This window comes from Protopterus annectens, chromosome 1.part0, assembly GCF_019279795.1.
Source record: "Protopterus annectens isolate FY-2018-M chromosome 1.part0, PAN1.0, whole genome shotgun sequence".
NCBI classification, from domain to species: Eukaryota; Metazoa; Chordata; order Ceratodontiformes; family Protopteridae; genus Protopterus; species Protopterus annectens.
Genome location: NC_056725.1, coordinates 495,922,584 through 495,943,865, shown reverse-complemented (window position 1 = coordinate 495,943,865; position 21,282 = coordinate 495,922,584). Strand labels below are relative to the sequence as shown.

General features: G+C 42.3%; 1 protein-coding gene across 5 annotated transcripts in view; it reads left to right on the top strand.

The window, feature by feature from the left end:
• Positions 1-21,282, top strand: part of CAPN11 (calpain 11) — a 1,381,576-nt gene that overhangs the window by 653,987 nt on the left and 706,307 nt on the right. For all 5 annotated transcript variants that reach the window (XM_044060753.1, XM_044060742.1, XM_044060725.1 and 2 more), the window contains one exon: positions 664-832. In XM_044060753.1, coding sequence (XP_043916688.1) covers positions 664-832 — 169 coding nt within the window. The remainder of the gene's footprint in view (positions 1-663; positions 833-21,282) is intronic.

The following is a 21,282-nucleotide window of genomic DNA, read 5'->3' as shown; positions in this document are numbered from 1 at the left end:
TTACATATATTGTTGATCAGGGCTAAACTTCTATTAGGAAGTTATTACAAATGTTACATAGGGTCTATATTAGATAATCGAAGTTTCAAAAGTTGGACTGTTATATGGTCAACACCATATGATCAAACTCTTAAAAGTTTGAATATCTAATAAAAAAAAATAAAATAAACAAATAACCTACCTAAACATTTTAAGCAGGAGGGCAAGCCCCCCTGCAGCCCCCACACCCCCCAGCTCTTTAAATATACCAGCTCTGAGATTGCACTACAGTGCAGAAAAGGGAAATCTTCCTATTCCACGCTGTACAGAGATCTCCATTAAAATGTTTGAACTTTCAAAAATTCGATCATTTGGTGTCAATCATATGACATTCAAACTTTTGAAAGTTTGATTATCTAATATAGACCCGTAACATATATACAAAGCACAAATGTGAATGATCTCTTCTGAACAGTTGCTTTTGTAAGACTTTTCCTCAAAACTGTCTCATTTTCTTTTATAAAGGAATGATTGTGTAATTCCTAATCTGATAACAGAGAACATTTTTTTAAATCGGACACAGCTGGGGGGGGACTAGGATCAGTGTTATACAGAAAATTGACTTGGGAAGAATGACAGTTCTGCACTATTAACTAAATGATTTCTTTTTGTTTTTAAATCTAGGTTAAATGGATCTTACGAGGCACTGTCTGGGGGAAGTACAACAGAGGGATTTGAGGATTTCACTGGTGGTGTTGCTGAGATGTATGATCTAAAGAGGGCACCACGTGATCTGTACACAATAATCAAGAAGGCGCTGGAGAGAGGTTCTTTGTTGGGCTGCTCTATTGACGTAAGTGTACAAAATGCATTATCATTCTACAAGGATTCCCTGCACAGAATGAACTTCATAATGAACTTCATGTTGAAGGACATACAATGCGTTTCACATTGGAAAACACAGCTGTGTCAGAGTCTCTTTCCACATGTTACTTAACTGAAGGTTAAGTCACATGTGGAAACAGACTGCTTAACTGAAAGTTATAGTTAATGGCTTTCCAGACTCGCTTGTTTCTTATTCTAAAAGGGTACCACAAAATGTGCTCCATTCTGTCTTTTATTGGCTTAAGGGAAGAATTTTGATAGAGAATGTTGAGCTGATCTGGGTATGTAGTTATTTCAGTTGAATGTGGCAAAGGGTTCTAAAGAGGTAATGTGTATCTAGTAAAAGTAGTTCCAAAGCAGAAGTAAGGATATTGGATATAAGAAATATAAGCTAAAATATGCTTTACTGGGGACTTGTTTTGGTGGTAGGTGAAAAAGATACTGTTGTTTTTGGCAGTAGGGTGGTTTGAGTTGTGGGTGGGTTTATAATCCTGACAACTTTTTGAAGAACACTGTAAAATGAAAAGGAAAGGTTTACAGCACCTGTGACGAAAGGAGGTACATCTAGTTGGAACTTTATAAATAATTGTCATTTGTGAATATCAAGCTAATTTATACAAGATGCTGATGTTACAAATGTATTAAAATTGTGTGTCGTATAAGATGCTTGTGTTACACATGTATTAGAACTCTGTGTTATCTGCATGTCATAGTGCTCTGTACAGATGTTTGCATAGAAAAGGTATAGTGCTCTGTACAGATGTTTGCATAGAAAAGGTATTTTGTAAAGAGCTTGTGCTTAAAATGTATCCACAGTGTGCTCTGCTGGAAGAGAACAGATATAGAACAGATATGCACATGCACTATTTCCACTGTTTTCAATGCAGCTAGAAACACAAAGTCTGTACTAGGAAGATTTCTGTATTGTCCTTGGAGTGAACTAATTGCTACTTTTCAAGCATGAAGGAGTGCAATTGTTTTATGCCTTCCAGCATCTGCCAAAGAACTGAGCAAAAGCCCTTGTGTATGTATTTTTGCAAATAGATGTGAAATGCTACCAGCTGCCAGCAATGGGGGTTTTGCGAACTAGAAGTCAGTGACCAGAAATGATGTCATTCTGCAAGCTAGCCCAGCAGTAATATATGAGATGTATATTTTTGAGAAGTCTCTTAGTGAGGCAGAGCATCCTGTGTTGGACCTGACAACAACTAGAAGATCCATTCACCATATGTGCCTTGCTGTATTAGTAAGTTCTTAGGTTACAGTATAATTCTCAGAAATTCAGTCAGGAATATAGTGAAACTTAGTACAGATATTTTTCTTTATCTATTTGAGACTGTCTTGCAATGTTGTTTAAATATTTCCTGTGGCTTTGAACTCTGATGTCACTGTGAATATATATTTAGTATTGTCTTGTTCTTTTATTATTTATTATTAAATATATTTAAACCTTTCATAGTAGCTGATCTTTGTAGAGCTATTTAAGTTTTGAGAGTACTTGCATATTTATTTGATGCCACTGCGTGGGCAACTCCTAATAGCCTTACTCTTGGTCAAACTACCATTTGTATTAATGTTAATGTTGCACAGTAAAAGTGGTTACCCTTTGTTAAGGGCCTTACAGTAACTGTCAAGGAGTGACTGGTGGCAGTGAAAACTACCTTATAGTCTGGGCAGAAGGGGGATAGCTAGTAAACCTATGCCACCCTCTCCCAAATATGTGTGTGTGTGTGTGTATGTAAATTAAACCTTAGAATGTGTGCGTCAGTTACTTGGGCAGGGACACAAAGCACTGGTTGGACGGAGAGGGTGCTGGAGGACTTGGCTTGGTCACTCAGCTGAGATATCAATTATGTAGCTGTGCCAGTGGGAAGTCTTTTTGGGTATCTGGAGAAAGAGGGAGAAACCAGCCCCGGGGTGACTATGGTCTCTATGTGCTTTTAAGGGAAATTGCACTTGATGCAGACAGCTGCCAGTGGTGAGGATTGAGGCTCCTTGATTACTGGTTGGCAGAGGTGGGTTATCACATTTGGTGGGCAGTGGGCTGGTAGTGGTGGGATCACATCACATACTGGGATTCAGTTGTGTGGATATTGAACTCCTGTAGCCTTTAAACACTGCTCACTAAAGAAGGTGGTTGTACTCTCAAGCAGCCACACAGTAGACATTCAGAGTTTCATATCACAGTAGTTTTATTTATTTTTTGTTCGCTTAGTTAGTGAGGAAGAGCAGTCAAGGATGTCAGCAGAGGATTATGGCAAGCTGACAAGTAACCAGTTGGCTGAGATGTGCCAAGCCAAAGGACATGGTGCATGCCAACCTGACTAAAGCTGAAATGGTTGCAGCCTTAGTCACAGCTGCGTCACAAGCCAGCAACCAGGAAGAAAACCAGACTGGCCTTGGGGATGTACAACTCTCAGAAAATGGACAGTTCAGCTTTGCCTCAGAGGATCTGGAGTTAGAGACTTAAACTGGAGGCCAAATGGTTGGAAATAGTCAGCAGAGAGACTGTGGCATTTGGAGGCTGAAGAAAATGAGAGGCAGAGGCAACATGAAAAGGAGATGCTGACTTCGCCAGAGTCATGGAGGTAATGGGGAAGAGAATAACCGAACCCCAGAAGCAATAAAGGTCGGTAAATTTCTTCCACAGTTTACAGAGGGTGAACATTTTGATAGTTTTATTCATATATTTGAAAGGGTTTGTAAATGGTATAATGTTGACCAAGGGCTCTGGGTATAGTTCCTGATTCCCTTACTCCAGGGTTAAGCTGTAACTGCTGTTTATAAATTGTCTGATACTGATTGCTTAAATTATAATACAGTTAAAAAAAATGTTTATTATAGTGTTTTAAGTTAACACCTGTAGCTTATAAAAGTGTTTTGTGAGTATAGACGCAATGCAGATGAGTGTGTGTGATGATATTGCTGAGTTAAGCACTTATTTTCATAGGTGGATGAGCGGGAGCCAGGTCACCACTTTTGAAGGGCTGGCAGACCTTTTGGTGAGGGAACAAGGCCTTAGCACTTTGCCTGAGGACACGAGAATATGGTTGACAGAGAATGCAACACTGCAAATGAGTTGGAGAAAAAGGGAGACTTATACCTAGCAAGCAGGGCATAACTGCACAGGAAACAGAAACCCAGTGCTGCACATGGGTCTAAGGGAATCCATAGTAGGCAGCCTAAACCGCCCCTAACAGAGTCCGCCAGTAACAGGGAAAGCCACTAGTTCAGGTACATGGCCAGGATCAAGGGTTAAATGTTTTAAATGTAACCAGTGCGGCCATGTAGCATATAGATGTCCACAGAGGCAAGGCGGGGAAGAAAAGGTAGGGGAGCCAGCAAGTGGGGATGCCAGAATGCCAGCAGTAAGTTGCCTGGAGCCAACAAGGGAACCAAACTACCACAAGAGGTTATATCCGATCTTAGTAGATGGGAAACAGGCCACTGCTAAGACAGAGACAGCCTCTGATTTAACCATTGTGAAGTTTGCAATAGTTAAAGAGGAGTACTACTTGCTTGGGCAGTCTACTCTAGTCAGAGCTTTAGGAGGGACCCCGTTCCAAATGCCTTTAGCTAGGGTTCACCTTGACTGGAAGGGCTGGAAAAGGAAGCAAGCAAGTAGCTGTATATGAGGATATTCCTGCAGATGTCCTGATAGGGAATGATTTTGAAAATGCTGTACCTTGTGTGCATGCAGTGACATGCAGTCAGGCTTGGAGACAGGCATGTGGGTCTGATAGCCTGGAGGAGGGACCAGACAGACTGCACACTTGAAGCCAGGACTGATGAGGTGGCTACTTCAAGGAGGGAGCTACCCTGTAGAAGTGAGACTGAAGGTGAGCCACAGCTGCTGGTGGGTACTGATGTTCACTTGGACCAAGTGACTGCAGGGGGAGAGGTGAGTAGTAGCACCCAGGCTGACATTGAGGCACCGCTGTCAGAGGATACCAGACTCCCTGTGGAGGGGGCGTTGGGAAGGGTTACAAAGAGAGAACTGAGACAAACTCAACTCTCAGACCCCACATTACAAGGCTTGAGGGAAGTAGCCAGGGAGGTGCCTGATTCTAAAGGAAAAGGGGAATCTGTGTACTGGGACAAAGGGTTACAGTATAGAGAGTTGACCTATGAGGGAGGGCTAGAGAGTGAGAGAATGTCTTTGCTTCCCCAACCAATGATAAATGCAGCAACTAGTTTGTCCCGATTCCCCCCAGAGGGGGAGTTATCAAGGGATGCACTTTTGCACGACTGGCCTCTGGGATTACTGTATGCCTTTCCTCCTTTTCCCCTGATCCCCAAATTATTACATAAGACAAATTTGTTGGAGACTACTATAATCCTCATTGCCCCTCATTGGCCTCAGCAAATTTGGTTCCCCTTCCTACAGCCTCATCTTCTGGAAGAACCATGGATTCTGGATCCAGCTCTGGACCTGCTGACACACCTGTCTGCAATGGCTCATCCCAAAATTCTGAACCTCAGATTGACAGCTTTGACTGTTCCAATTCCCTTAAATGCCAGGTTTCCCCTTTTGTCTTCTCCGGTGAAGAAAATTCTGCTATCTTCTCTCAAGTCCTCCACATGAAGAATTTATACCACCAAGTGGAAAAGATTTGCTATTTGGGCTGAAAATCATCAGATAGACCCCTTTTCTGCACCAGTAAATTTTGTCTTGGACTTTCTCTCAGAACTATTCCATGATGGTGCAGCAGTGTCCACTATCAGAGTTTCCTTAGCTGCAATTTTTAATTTTCATTTAGGCCTAAATGACTGTCCTATTATGCAACACAGACTTTGCAAAGCATTTTTAAAGGGTGTTCTGTTATTAAGATCCCCTGTTATTAAGATCCCCTTACATGAACCCCTACTCCACCGTAGGACCTTAATCTTATTCTTACTAACCTGGTCTCCACACCCTTTGAACCTTAAGCGACTTCAGATCTCAAATTCTTGACATGGAAAACTTTATTTCTAATAGCTATTACATCTGCCAGGAGGGACTCAGAGTTGCAAACTCTATCTATTAAGCCCCCATACCTCATTTTCCACAAAGATAGAGTATCCTTACGAACAAATCCTACTTTTCTCCCCAAGGTCATATCAGAATCAAGTTTGAATCAATCTATCGAGCTGCCAGTTTTCTTCCCTAACTTTAAAAACAAAAGAGAATATATCTTGCATTTGCTTGAAGTGCACCGACAATTGAGATTTTATTTACAGAGAACCTCTGATTTCAGGAAATCTGACCAACTATTTATATCATATTCAGATAACCGGAAAGGCCTTGCAGTTTCAAAGGTTACCCTGTCAAACTAGCTATCCCAATGCATTTCTTTTGTATACAGATACAAACAAAAAACAATTCAATTTCCAGTAAGGGCTGACACTACAAGATCGATAGCTACGTCTGCAGCATTTCATGCAAGAATTCCATTAGATTCTATCTGTGCTGCAGTCACCTGGACTACTCCGCAAACCTTTATCACTCATTGCAAAGTGGATTTGGCCTCCAGGAGTATAGTAGTCTTTGGTTCTATGGTTCTGAAGACTGTTCTTCCATGAGCCACCCAAGAGTCAGGTTGCTTGGGAAGATGTCCCCAACTGTGAGAATTAGGATGAGATTGACAACATCACATAAAGAAGTTATGTACTCACCATAACGTTCCATGTGTGTTGTCCATCTTGTCTCTTATTCTCACATCCCTCCCCCAACCTCCTTCCTTCCTTTGGTAGAACTAGAAATTAGTCTTTGAAGAACCTTATGAATGTAAGCCTTTTTTGCTGATTATGTCTGCATTTCTTGAGTTCTTGCCTTCTTGTAAGGAATTTCCATATGATTATGTAATTTAAAAGGGGGCAAACAAGATCTGAGGTAGTATCCAGGTGCATCATGGTAAGGGTATGAGCCCAGGAGCTTGGTTAAAGTCCTCCAGCTAGGAAATAGGCCAAGACTGATCAGATGGATTGGATCAGACCCCCAACTGTGAGAATAAGGGACGAGATGGACAACACACATGGAACGTTATGGTGAGTACATAACTTATTTTTTTGTAAAGTGCTTGTGCTTAAAATGTATCCAATGTGCCCTCCTGGAAGAGAACAGAAATGTACATGCACTATTGTAACTATTTAAATGTATATGTTAACAGTGGGAGCAGTCCGCGGTGGTACGTCGGTAGCGTTGATGTTCTTCGTGTTTCACTGTTGCAGTCATTACATTTGGGTAATCCTGCTGGCAGGTTACCCTCAGCTGGCCTGAATTCCAAAGTCTTGAGTCCTGCGTCGGCCGCTGTCGCCCCTTCCCTGACGTCAGGTCGTCAGGGGTATAAAAGAAGCAGCCGACGCCATTTTTTTCAGTCTTTCTTGCCGCGCGGTGCCCGAAGCAGAAGCAGTTCGCGGGTGCCGGTCGGCCGACTCCTGAGATTTTTCGTGTTTGAGTTTCAGATCCGAAGTCTTCAATAAAGCTAAGTACCCCATTGGGGAAACTTTTTTCTTGCTCCAGACCGATGTCAGAAAAAGTTAATAGTTGTATTTCTTGTGGTAGGCAAATACCTCATAAGGATTTTCATTCTTACTGTATTCCTTGCCTAGGCCCTGATCACAACGTTACTGTTTGTCAGTTTTGTGCTATATTTAACCAACACACTATTAAGCATCGGTATGATTTTGCTTTAAACTATTTTGGACGCCAGTTTAATTATCCTGAAATGTCATCGGATAGCCATCCGACTACCGGAGTTTACAAAAAACGCAAAGAAAAGGATAGAGAAAAACAACCAAGGCCCAAAATCGACGACAAAGTTTCTCCTAAGTCAGTCGCTGGTTCGCCGGTTCTCGGCAAAGACTAAAGCACCTTCTAAAGCAAGGAAACAAACTCAAGAGCCACATAGACAGGCCTCTATGCCCAAAAAACAGATGCTCAAAATGGCAGAAGACTTGATTACCTTGATCAGGGGTTCCCATCCACCTCCTGATAAGAGGCCTAGGCAAGACACTGACTATGAATCTTCAGATCAGGTTTCTATTTCTTCTGATTCCTCTTCTGATCAGGAATATTGTCTTCCCCCATGAGGATTCTGATGCTGAAGAATCTGTTCCTTCAGCATCTCCTCCTGAGGACTATTCCTTTGGGGAAACCTTGCATACCACGAGGGAGCATTTCCACTGGGAGAGCCAATATTTTTCAGAATCTAAAAAGAGGCTCAGGGATTTTCTTTTACTACCTCAGCACAGGCCTCTAGCCATTCCACCTGTGTTAGACATTGTAGATGATGTGTTTTCGGAGTCTAGTCTGACTCCTGACTCCTTACCCCCAGCTCCTGTTAAGCCTGACAGATATTACAGGGTTCCTGACTCGCACAAATTTCCTTTTTAAAAACCCTGCTGCTGACTCAGAAACTATTTCACAGGGTCCAAAGGGAGTTAAGGCTTCCATGGCAAAAAACCCAACCCCCTCTGACAGAGATTCAAGGGCACTGGTAGATGGGGAAAGAAGGTTTACACATCTGCAACTTTGGCTATAAGGGCCTTAAACTGTAAATTTTATATGCTTAAGTATCAGCAACATGTCATGGGATTGCTTAAGCAGAAAATGTTGTTAAATTCTGCATGTGCAGAAAACAAGGAAATGCAGGATTTATTGTATGCAGCAGAACAAGTTTGAAAACATACTTTGCAATGTGGTTTTGATTCTTTGGAGGCCTCCTGCAGGGCCACAGCTATGGGTTCTGTAATAAGGAGGCATGCTTGGTTGAAGGAACAAAATCTGCCTGATCATGTTAAAGTTAAATTACTAGATGCACCTATTACAGCATGATACTTTGTTTGGTGTTAAGGCAGGTGTTAAAGAAAATGGAGGACAAAGCTAAATCTATGCAAACAGTCAAAGATTTTTACAAGTACAGCCACCTAGGTTTAGTAGACACTGGCCTACAAAAAACTGGTCCTTTTCTGTGTCAGACAGACCTCAAAGGGGCAGATCCCAACCGCAAGGTTCTTACAGGCCAAGCAATGGGGTGCTTTTACCTCCAAAGCTGGAGAAGACAGATCACAAACATACAGAAAACAGTCTCAATGACCTCTCCCTTCCTGCACCAAGCACTTATCTTCTGGCGGCACCCTTAGGGGGAAAATTAGCACGTTTTGCTCAAAATTGGCATATCATAACCCGGGACAAGTGGGTTTTAAGCATAGTGTCACAAGGCTACAAGTTCCATTTCCATACTCTGCCAAAGGCAAACGGCTGGCCAGTTCTGCCAAAAAAAACAATGGGCAGAGGCACAAAAACAAGTCTCATCCCTCATGGACATGGGGGCCATTCAACAAGTACCAGAGCAAGAGCAGGGACAAGGATTTTACTCAAGACTGTTCTTGGTACCCAGAAAGGACAAGGCCTGGAGGCCGATACTGGACCTATCTATTCTGAACACTTTCCTGGATATTCCAAAATTCAAAATGTTGACTTTGCAGCAGCTTCTGCCCATGCTGGGCAAGAATGCTTGGCTCGTGACTTTAGACCTAAAAGAGGCACACCTGCATGTTCCAATCAGACAATCATGCAGAAGATACCTAAGATTCAAGGCAGGTTCAATGCATTACCAATTCTCTGCACTGCCCTTTGGCTTATCTACTGCGCCCAGGGTCTTTACAAAGTACCTGGCACCAGCAATTGCATTCTGCAGACAAAGAGAAATACAAATATATCCTTACTTGAACGACTGTCTCATACAAGCAGAGAACAAGGACATTCTTCTTCAACATCTGGCGTTCGTGAAAAGACTTCTAACATGCCTAGGGTACACAGTCAACAAAAAGAAATCAAAAACTAGTACCCTCACAAGAGATTACATTCCTGGGTGCAAGCTTGAATACAACTGCCCAGATGGCTTATCTCATGTCAGACAAAGACAACTGATTACCTATTTCAAAATGTTGGCAACAAAGGCCCAGTTATCTGCAAGAAAAATTCTGCTGGCTTTGGGCTTCATGGCATCCTGCATCCTATTAATTCCATATGCAAGACTGCATATGAGGAAACTTCAATGGTACCTTAAAAGTGTTTGGACTCAACATTGCCACAGCCTGGAAATAGTCATTACTCTCATTCCCTGCCTGCAGTAGGAGTTTCGATGGTGGGCAAAGGCTTGTCACCAGAACAAGGGACAGCAATTCACATTACCTCCAGCCAGGCAGACACTAACAATGGATGCATCAGACTATGCCTGGGGAGCCCACATGGCAGGAAGATGCATTCAGGACACATGGCCCTCAAACCAAATGCAGGTACATATCAATCAAAAAGAGATGTTAGTTGTTCAAAATGCCCTGACAGCCTTCAATGACCTACTTCATCCGGGACAATTACTGATAAAGACAGAAAACACCACGGTCATGTGGTATGTAAACAAGCAGGGGGACACGCAATTCTTTCCCCCTTTGCAGACTACCCATGACCTTGTGGGACACAGCTTTGACTTACCAAGTACATCTGCAGGCACAGTTCCTGCCAGGAAAGGAAAATACTCTGGCAGACGAACTAAGCAGAAACCTCGGATCCCCATGAGTGGAAGCTGGATCCACAAGTCTTCAGCATGATAACAAGGAAATGGGGATGCCCGGACATAGATCTATTTGCCTCCCCTCTTAATCACCAACTAAAAAGATTCTGCACAAGGACTTATCACAGACAAGCATGGAAAGTGGACGCCCTATCTTTCAGCTGGAAAAACCTATCAGTATATGCCTTTCCTCCACTGCCTCTCCTCCCCAAGGTGCTCCTAAAGGTCAGACAGGAGAAGCCAAAGATGATACTGATTGCCCCAGACTGGCCACGCCAGTACTGGTATCCAATACTAAGGAACTTATCTCTATACCCAGCTTGGACCTTACCTCAAATACCTCGACTACTGTCCCAGCAAAACAGTCAGATCATGCACAGCCAACTCAGGACATTAAACTTGGCAGCATGGCAGATAATATAGTCATACAAAAAATACCTCTCAGTAATGCTGTGATGTATGTCATTCTGGAAGCCAGAAGGCCTAGTACTAGAAAGCTGGAAAATGGAAGAGATTCTGTGCCTGGAACCAGGCACAAGGAAACAGATACAGTGGTACCAAATATTCCTCAGATTTTGCAATACTTAACTGAGATGCTGGACAAAGGCTTATCTTTTTCATCAATTAAAATTCATGCCTCTGCCATTTCGGCTCATTACAATACAGAGCCACCACTTTTTTGTCATCCTTTATTAAGGCAGTACCACAGAGGAGCCAAAAATGTAAGGCCTCCAAGGAGACTACCAGTACCTCCATGGGACCTCAACTATGTCTTGGAAAAGCTCATCCTACCTCCTTTTGAGCCAGCTGCTACTGCTGATATGAAGTTTTTGTCTTGGAAAACAACTCTGCTCTTAGCAATTACTTCTGCAAGATGAGTTTCAGAGCTACAGGCGCTCATGGCTGTGGAACCTTTCATCATTTTTCACCCAGACAGGGTCTCCCTGAGGACAAACCCAACATTTATGCCTAAAGTAGTGACCAGTGTTGGCGCTTAACCATCCATCTTCCTACCTTTTACCCAAATCCACAGAACAAGGGGGAGAGAATTCTGCATTCTTTGGACATACACAGCTTAGATTCTACTTGGACAGAACCAAAGCTTTCAGGAAGACAGAGCAATTACTAGTGGCATATGCTGCAGGATCACAAGGAAAGTCTATCTCAAAGCAGACTATTATTAAGTAGTTAGGCCACTGCATTCGTTTCTCCTACTTACACCATGGCAAGCCAGTGCCTAAGGGCATTAGGCCTCATTCCACCAGAGCTGCAGACACCTCAGCAGCCTTTCTGAGGGGAGTACCAACCAGAGACATTTTAAAGGCGGCTACTTGGAGTTCAGTGCACACCTTTACAAAGCATTATCATCTGCCACTCTAGTCTAAATCCAGGGCAGGCTTTGCCACTGCAGTTCTGCAGGGCCTCATAGCCGCTCCTACTGCTGTCTAGTTCCAGTCTCCCAACCATAGCTTTGGGACTCTACCCAAATGTAATGACTGCAACAGTGAAACACGAAGAACATTAGTACAGTTGTTTACACTTACCATAAATGTAGATGTTCGAGTGTATTTACTGTTGCAGTCCAGGTTATCCACCCGCCTTCCCCCTTATTTCTTTTGGATCTTATATTTCCTTCTCTGATTTATACTACCTATGTGGTGTATTTGCTTATAGATGAAGGTAAAATTTATATTGGTGAATTTATATAAAGTTTGGCTACCCTTTTTGGGGCACCTGACATCTGGGGCAAGAAAAACCTGAAGAAAATGGCGTCTGCTGCTTCTTTTATACCCCTGACAACCTGATGTCAGGGAAAGGGTGACAGCAGCAGAAGCAGGACCCAAGACTTTGGAATTCTGGCTGGCTGAGGGCAACCTGCCAGCAGGATTACCCAAATGTAATGATTGCAACAGTGAATATACTCAAACATCTACATTTATGGTAAGTGTACACAACTGTACTTTACCTCACAGCAAGAGGTTCTCCCGTTCGATTCTCTGCTGGGCTTGGGAGTGCCTTCGGTATGGAGTCTGTATGTCCTCCCCGCGGTTGGGTAGCGTTCGAAAGACATGCGTGCGTAATTGGGCGTGCCTTCGTTGAAGGTTAGGTGTCGAGCTGGCACCTAGGCATTTCGTAAAAATCTACTGCCAATCATTAGCAGACCGGAGTTCCACTGTGGCGACCCCTTACCGGGAAAAGCCGAAAGACAAACAACAACATGTTAACAGTGGAAACTGGAGGGTTAACCTCAGTCCAGCAAACCTTAGAAAAATGTCTGAAATTAAATTACTTTATAGGCTGCACAATAAAGAGGCTATCTCTCAAGTTTTTAGTGCAGCTAGAGACACAAAGTTTGTACTAGGAAAGTTTCTGTATTGTCTTTGGAGTACTTTTGAAGCATGAAGGAATGCAGTTGTGTTATGACTTCCAGCATCTGCCAAAGATCTGAGCAAAAGTCCTTGTCCATGTATTTTTACAGGTAGATGCTAAATGCTGCCAGCAATGGTGTGTGTGTGTGTGTGTGTGTGTGTGTGTGTGTAGGGGGGGGGGGGTTGGTCTGGGAACTAGAAGTCTGATGACCAGAAATGATGTCATTCTGCAAGCTAGCCCAGCAGTAATACTTGAGATATTAAGTCTCTTTGTGAGATAGAGTATTCTGCATTCTGTCTTGGACATGATAACAGCTGGAAGACTATTCACCACATCCTCCTTGCTCTGTTAGTAAGTTCTAAGGTTATAGTAAATTCAATCAGGAATATAGTGAAGCTTAGTTTAGATATTTTTCTTTACCTGTTTGATACTTATCAGTCCTGCAATGATGATTTAAATATTTCCTATGGTTTTGAAATCTGATGTCACTGTGAATATATATTTAGTATTGTCTTGTTCTTTTATTTATTATTAAATATATTTACACCTTTAGTAGTGGCTGATCTTTGTAGAGCTATTTAAGTTTTGAGAGTACTTGCATATTTATTTGCTGACACTGTGTGGGCTAATCCTAATAGCCTTGCTCTTGGAGTAAGTACCATTTGTATTAATGTTAATATTACACAGTAAAATTGGTCACCCTTTGTTAAAGGCCTTAAGGTAGCTGTCGAGGAGGGACTATTGGCAGTGAAAACTATCTTGTAGTCTGGGCAGAAGGGGGCATAGCTAGTAAACCTGTGCCACCCTCTCCCAGGTGTGCGTGTAAATCAAACCTCAGACTGTGTGTGTCAACTACTTGGGTAGGGACATGAAGCACTGGTTGGACAGAGAGGGTGCTGGAGGTCTTGGCTTGGTCACTCAGCTGGACTGACTGTGGTCTCTGTGTGCTCTTAAGGGAAATTGCACTTGATGCAGAGAGCTGCCTCTGGAAATACTGTGTGTGTACCTGATGTTCTTCGTGTTTCACTGTTGCAGTCATTACATTTGGGTAATCTGCTGGCAGGGTGCCCTCAGTTGGCCTGAATTCCAAAGTCTTGGGTCCTGCATCGGTTGCTGTCTTCCCTTCCATGACGTCAGGTCGTCAGGGGTATAAAACATGTAGCCGACGCCATTTTCTTTAGTCTTTCTTGCCGTGTGGTGCCCGAAGCAGAAGCATTTCGCAAGTGCCGGTTGGCCGACTACTGAAATATTCGAGTTTGAGTTTCACAACCGAAGTCTTCACTAAAGCTAAGTACCCCATTGGGGAAACATTTCTCTTGCTTTTTACCGATGTCAGAAAAAGTTAATAATTGTATTACTTGTGGGAAGCAAATACCTCATAAGGATTTCCATTTATACTGTATTCCTTGCCTAGGCCCTGATCACAACATGTCTGGCTGTCAGTTTTGTGCTAGATTTAACCAACGCACTAGTAAGCGTCAGTATATTTTTGCATCAAAGTATTTTGGAAACAGACTTAACTACCCAGAAATGTCGTTGGATAGCAATCCGACTACCGGAGTACATAAAAAACGCAAAGAAAAGGACAGAGAAAGGCAGTCGAGATCCAAAACCGACGACGAAGCTTCTCCGGTTCGCCAGTACTCAGTGAGGTGCTTTCGCAGCCCCTGATACCCGCTACCTTCGAGTCGCAGGCCTCTACCGACACCCATGTGGAGTCTGGAATGCCGCAAGATACTCAAGGTATTGGACCAATGGATGTATCTCCCTCAGATGGGTCCGGGGCCGCTGAGCAGGCACCAGCTTCTGAGGGTGTATTCAGACCTCAACATTTGTATATCAAACCGATGACAGCTGCAAAACCAAAGACAAAAGCAACTTCTAAAACTAAAAAACTGACGCATGAGCCATGTGCACAGGTCTCTATGCCTAAAAAACATGATCAAAATGGCTGAAGACCTTATTACCTTGATCAGGGGTACCCATCCCCCTCCAGATGAGAGGCCTCGGCAAGACACTGATTATGAATCTTCAGATCAGGTTTCTATTTCTTCTGATTCCTCCTCTGATCAGGAATTATCTATACCTCCTGTAAACGTTTCTACAAGCACTGCACCTATGAGGAAAAAAATACAGGCAGTTAGAATAAAAAGAAGAATAAATGATTAGCAAAGCAAGGCATCCCAGGGTCAGTCCAGTTTATTTCATCTTGTATCTGGTTTGGTTTACTGACTGACAAAGATTACAGATGAGGACAGGGCTTTTATACAATCTTGAAAGATACAGCCCTGCCTCTTTAGACATACATTGTGTCCAAATCAGGTTATACATCTATTTAAAATTGCTTGTGAGCAGATTATTTTAAAAGTTACTACTATAACAGATTTCTTCCCTTTTTAGTGACAAGTACAGAGTCAGCATTCCTTTCTTCAGCTTGCTTTATCATCATATGTTCTTATTAGTTAATTGTCTATCACATTTCTAATGAGAAATGCTATTTATTATTGTTACAGTTGCAGTTCATATTTACATTATTACTGTTGTTGAATAATTTAGAACTTACAAAGTAGTACAATACAAAAGCTTAATAAAAACTTCATAGAAAGTCTGCAGCTTTGCAGCATGTATATGCAAGGCACAACATCTGCTCCTGTCATTCATTCTATGGATAATGTGTGAAATATAACAATATACATTTCCTGATTCTTTGATATTAATGGCATGTATGTACATTTTACAAATCATGTATTTTACATTATTTGCATTCTTTACACGTATAGTTTAGGAATGTTTTGATAGAAATAGAAAAGTACTGATTAATACATGTTTTATACAACTTCTAATAGAAGAGCCATTCCTGCTGTTATAATACATTAGTGTGTGTCAGTGTGTGACCCTTGTTTCAGGCTGCTGTGACCTTTCCAGTCTATCTTTATCCTAATAGCAGGCTGAGCTGTCAATTCTAAAAACCCACTGCGAAGTCTTATAGCTAGTTTGCATCTGTCTGACATTTGATTATTGAGGATTTATTTCAATACAAATATTTATTTATATTAATAATTATGCCTTGATAAAGAGAGGAATTATTCCTAAGCACTGTCTTATCTTGGCTGATGCCCTTTTAGCCAGGCATTATATTTCCATGCAGCTTTTGTATTCATGTTTTCAGTCACTGGCATTCACATAAAAGATTGTTCACACATGCTGCTCAGAGAAGATTTCTGTAAGCTGGTGTCCCAAAATTGCTTGAGATCCCAATATTTTAACACCCCCCTATGAGGATTCTGATGCTGAGGAGTCTATTCCAGCTGCATCTCCTCCTGAGGATTATTCATTTGGAGAAACCTTGCATACTTTGAGGGAGCATTTTCACTGGAGAGTCAGGACTTCTCAGAATCAAAAAAGAGGCTCAGGGATTTCCTTCTCCCACAGCACAAGCCTTTAGCCATTCCCCCTGTTTTAGACATTGTGGATTATGTGTTTTCGGAGTCAAGCTTGACCCCTGACTCCTTACCTCCGGCTCCCAGTAAGCCTGACAGATGTTACAGGGTCCCTGACTCCCATAATTTTTTATTTAGAAACCCTGCTGCTGATCCTGAAACTATTTCACAGAGTCCAAAGGGAGTTAAGGCCTCAACAGCAAAAAATCATACCCCCTCTGACAGAGATTCAAGGGCACTAAACAGATGGGGGAAAAAGGTTTATACGTCTGCAACCTTGGCAATCAGGACCTTAAACTGTCAAGTTCATATGCTTAAGTACCAACAACATGTTATGGGACTGCTGAAACAGAAAATTATGTTGATTTCAGAATGTGCAGAAAATAAAGAATTGCAGGAATTATTGCATGCAGCTGAACAAGTTGGAAAGCATACTTTGCAATGTGGTTTTGATTCCTTAGAGGCCTCCTGTAGGGCCGCAGTTACTGGATCTGTGATTAGGAGGCATGCCTGGTTAAAGGAACAAAATTTGCCTTTTCATGTTAAAGCTAAATTGCTAAATGCACCTTTACAGCATGATTCTCTGTTTGGTATTAAGGCAGAAGAGGTTTTAAAGAAAATGGAAGACAAAGCTAAGTCTATGCAAACTGTTAGACTTCTTACAAGTGCAGCCACCAATATTTAGTAGACACTGGCCTACAAAAAATCGGTCCTTTCCTATGGCAGACAGAGCTCAAAGGGGCAAATTCAGACGCCCTAAGGGTTCCATGCGCAAGATTCATACAAGTCAAAGCAATGGGGCGCTTCCACCTCCAAATCTGGAGGAGATAAAGCGCAAACCTACAGAAAGCAATCCCAATGACTTCTCTCTGCCTACACTAAGCACTTATCTTTTGGCAGCACCCATAGGGGGAAAATTAGCACTTTTTGCTCAAAATTGGCAGTTAATAACCCAGGACAAATGGGTACTAAACATCATTTCACAGGGATACAAATTCCATTTCTTCACTCTGCCAATGGCAAATGGTTGGCCAGATTTGCCAAAAAATCCATGGGCAGAGGCACAGAAACAGGTTACGTCCCTCATGGATATGAGGGCCTTTCAGACAGTACCAGAACAGGAAAAAGGACAAGGTTTTTACTCAAGACTGTTCTTGGTACCCAGAAAGGACAAGGCCTGGCAGCCAATACTGGATTTATCAATTTTGAACACATACCTGGACATTCCAAAATTCAAAATGCTGACTTTGCAGCAGCTTCTGCCCATGCTGGGCAAGAATGCTTGGCTGGTGACTTTAGACCTAAAAGAGGCATAGCTGTATGTCCCAATAAGACAATCGTGCAGAAAATACCTCAGATTCCAGGCTGGCTTAATGCATTACCAGTTCTCTGCACTGCCCTTTGGCTTATCTACTTTGCCCAGGGTCTTTACAAAGTGCCTGGCACCAGTAATTGCATTTTGCAGACAAAGAAGTATACAAATATATCCTTACTTGGACGACTGTCTCATTCAAGCAGAGAACAAGGACACTCTACTTTGACACCTGGCGTTTGTGAAAAGGCTTCTAACATGCCTAGGGTACACAGTAAATGAAAAGAAATCACAACTGGTACCTTCTCAAAAGATAACATTCCTGGGTGCAAGCTTGGATACAACTGCCCAGATGGCTTACTTCACACCAGACAAGGAAAGGCAACTGACTGCTTACTTCAAACTGATGGCAACAAAAACCCAGTCTTCTGCAAGGCAAATTCTGCAGGCTCTTGGCTTCATGGCATCCTGTGTCCTACTAATTCCATATGCAAGACTGCATATGAGGAAACTTCAATGGTACCTAAAAAGTTTATGGAGTCAACATTCACACAGTCTGGAAACAATTATTCCTCTCATTCCCTGCCTGCAACAGGAGTTTCTATGGTGGTTAAAGGCATGTCACCAAAATATGGGACTGCCCTTCACTCTACCCCCTGCCAGCCAAACCTTAACAACAGACTCATCAGATTATGTCTGGGGGGCCCACATGGCAGGAAGATGCATTCAGGTCTTATGGACACCAAAACAAATGCATCTAGATATCAACCAGAAAGAGATGCTAGCTGTCCAAAATGCCCTAACAGCCTTCAAGGACTTCATCCAGGACAACTACTGATAACGACGGACAACACCACAGTCATGTGGTATATAAACACGCAAGGGGGCACACACTCATACCCCCTTTGCAGATTAGCCATGGCACTGTGGGACACAGCTTTGACCTACCAAATACATCTTCAAGCTCAATTCCTGCCAGGAAAACAAACCACTCTGGCAGACAACTTAAGTAGAAACCTTATGGATCCTCACGAGTGGAAACTAAATCCACAAGTCTTCACCATGATAACAGAGAGATGGGGGAGCGCAGACATAGATCTATTTGCCTCTCCTCAGAATTATCAATTGAAAAGATTCTGCGCAAGGACTTGTCACAGACAAGCATGGAAAGTGGACGCTCTATACTTCAGTTGGAAAAATCAGTTTACGCTTTTCCTCCTTTGCCTCTTCTACCCAAGGTCCTCCTAAAAGTCAGACAAGAGAAACCAAAGATGATATTAATTGCCCCGGACCGGCCACTCCAATACTGGTACCCACTCCTGAGGAACTTGGCTCAAAACCCTGGACCTTGCCTCAAAGACCAGAACTACTGTCCCAGCAAAACAATCAGATCCTGCACAATCAGCTACATACTCTGAACCTGGCAGCATGGCTAATCATGTAGTCATACAAACAACACCTCTCAGTAAAGCTGTGATGGATGTCATTTTAGAAGCCAAAAGACCTAGTACTAGAAAATCTTATGCTGACAAATGGAAGAGATTCTGTGCTTGGAATCAAGCACAAGGAACTGATACAGCAGAACCAAATATTCCTCAGATATTACAATACTTAACTGAGATGCTTGACAAAGGCCTATCTTTCTCATTAATCAAAATCCATGCCTCTGCCATTTCGGCTCATTACAATACAGAGCCACCAATCTTTTCTCATCCTTTACTAAAGCAGTATCTTAGAGGAGCCAAAAATGTAAGACCTCCTAGAAGATCACCATTACCTGCATGGGACTTCAGTTATGTGTTGGAAAAGCTCACCCTGCCTCCATTTGAACCAGCTGCTACCGCTGATCTAAAGTTCTTATCATGGAAAACAGCTCTGCTAATAGCAACTACTTCAGCAAGAAGAGTTTCAGAGCTACAGGCCCTTATGGCTGTAGAGCCTTTTATCATATTTTATCCAGACAGTGTGTCTCTGAGGACAAATTCTACTTTTATGCCTAAGGTGGTTTCCAGTGTGGCTCTTAACCAAACAATTCATCTTCCATCTTCCAACTTTTTATCCAAATCCGCAGAACAAGGGGGAAAGAATTCTGCATTCCTTGGATGTACACAGACAGCTAAGATTCTACTTGAGCAGGACAAAAGCTCTAAGAAAAACTGAGCAATTACTAGTGTTATATACTGCAGGATCAGAGGGAAAGGCTATTTCAAAGCAGACAATTTCAAAGTGGATAGGCCACTGCATCCGTTTCTGCTACTAACACCATGGTAAACCTGTGCCCAAGGGCATTAGGTCTCATTCCACCAGAGCTGCAGCTACTTCAGCAACCTTTCTCAGAGGAGTACCAACCAAAGACATTCTAGAGGCTGCTACTTGGAGTTCTGTTCACACCTATGCAAAGCATTACCATTTGCCTGTCTATTCTAAGTCCAGGGCAGGCTTTGCCACTGCAGTGCTGCAGGCCTTATAGCCACACCTAATGCTATTTAGCTCCAGCCTCCCAACCATAGCTTTGGGATTCTACCCAAATGTAATGACTGCAACAGTGAAACATGAAGAACATAGTACAGTTGTGTACACTTACCATAAATGTAGATGTTCGAGTGTATTCACTGTTGTAGTCCAGGTTACTCTCCCGCCATCCCCCTGTCATTCTGAAGTTTATCTTTCCTTCTCTATCTTCTACAACCTATGTGGTGTATTTGCTTGTAGATGAAGGTAAAGTTTATATTGATGCATGTGTGTGTGTGTGTGTGTATATATGTATATGTGTATATATATATATATATATATATATATATATATATATATATATATATATATATATATATAATTTTGCTACCAAGGGCACCTGACATCGGGGGAAAGAAAAACGAAAGAAAATGGTGTCGGCTGCATGTTTTATACCCCTGACGACCTGACGTCATGGAAGAGAAGACAGCAACCGAAGCAGGACCCAAGACTTTGGAATTCAGGCCAACTGAGGGCAACCTGCCAGCAGATTACCTAAATGTAGTGACTGCAACAGTGAATACACTCGAACATCTGCATTTATGGTAAGTGTACACAACTGTAGTTTACCCTCCCAGTGAACGTCAGCCACTGTTGCCAGTGGTGAGGATTGAGGTTCCTTGATTCCTGGTCCAGTGGAGGGTTGTCACAGCACCCATGATAATAAACCTTTATATATCACCCAAAGATGTCCTGTCCCTAAGGTTAACAGCACCAGTCCCATGGTCTTAGACAAGATCCCTGGTTGCTTTCTTATCTGCACTAAACAAGACCTCATAAACATACTAAATTTCTCACTGTTGGCTTTGTCCCTAAAACAGTGATACAGACTGCAGTAGTTCTAGTCCATGAGGGTGGATTCTGAACTGAGAGAGCAAACTGCAGACCAGTCTGCAGGTTTGTGGAGAAGAATGATGATGGGACTTAAGGATTTATTTATTTATATATTTGACATTTGTTAACCGGATTGGTCTGACTGGGCATGTGCCCATTTTCAGGAGAGACCTGAGGAGAAAAGCTCCAGAAAGTAGATAACATAAGTAAATCATATTTTTAAATCACAATACAGTTAAATAGTAATTTCATTTCATACAGTTACAATACATGCATGGTGAAATTGACAGAAATAACAGTGTGTGTATAGAAAGTTCAGTTATATTTTCTTATTGACGTAAGGCATCAGCATTGAGATGCAGGGCATCCTGTTGAGCTTTCTCACAGTAAACAG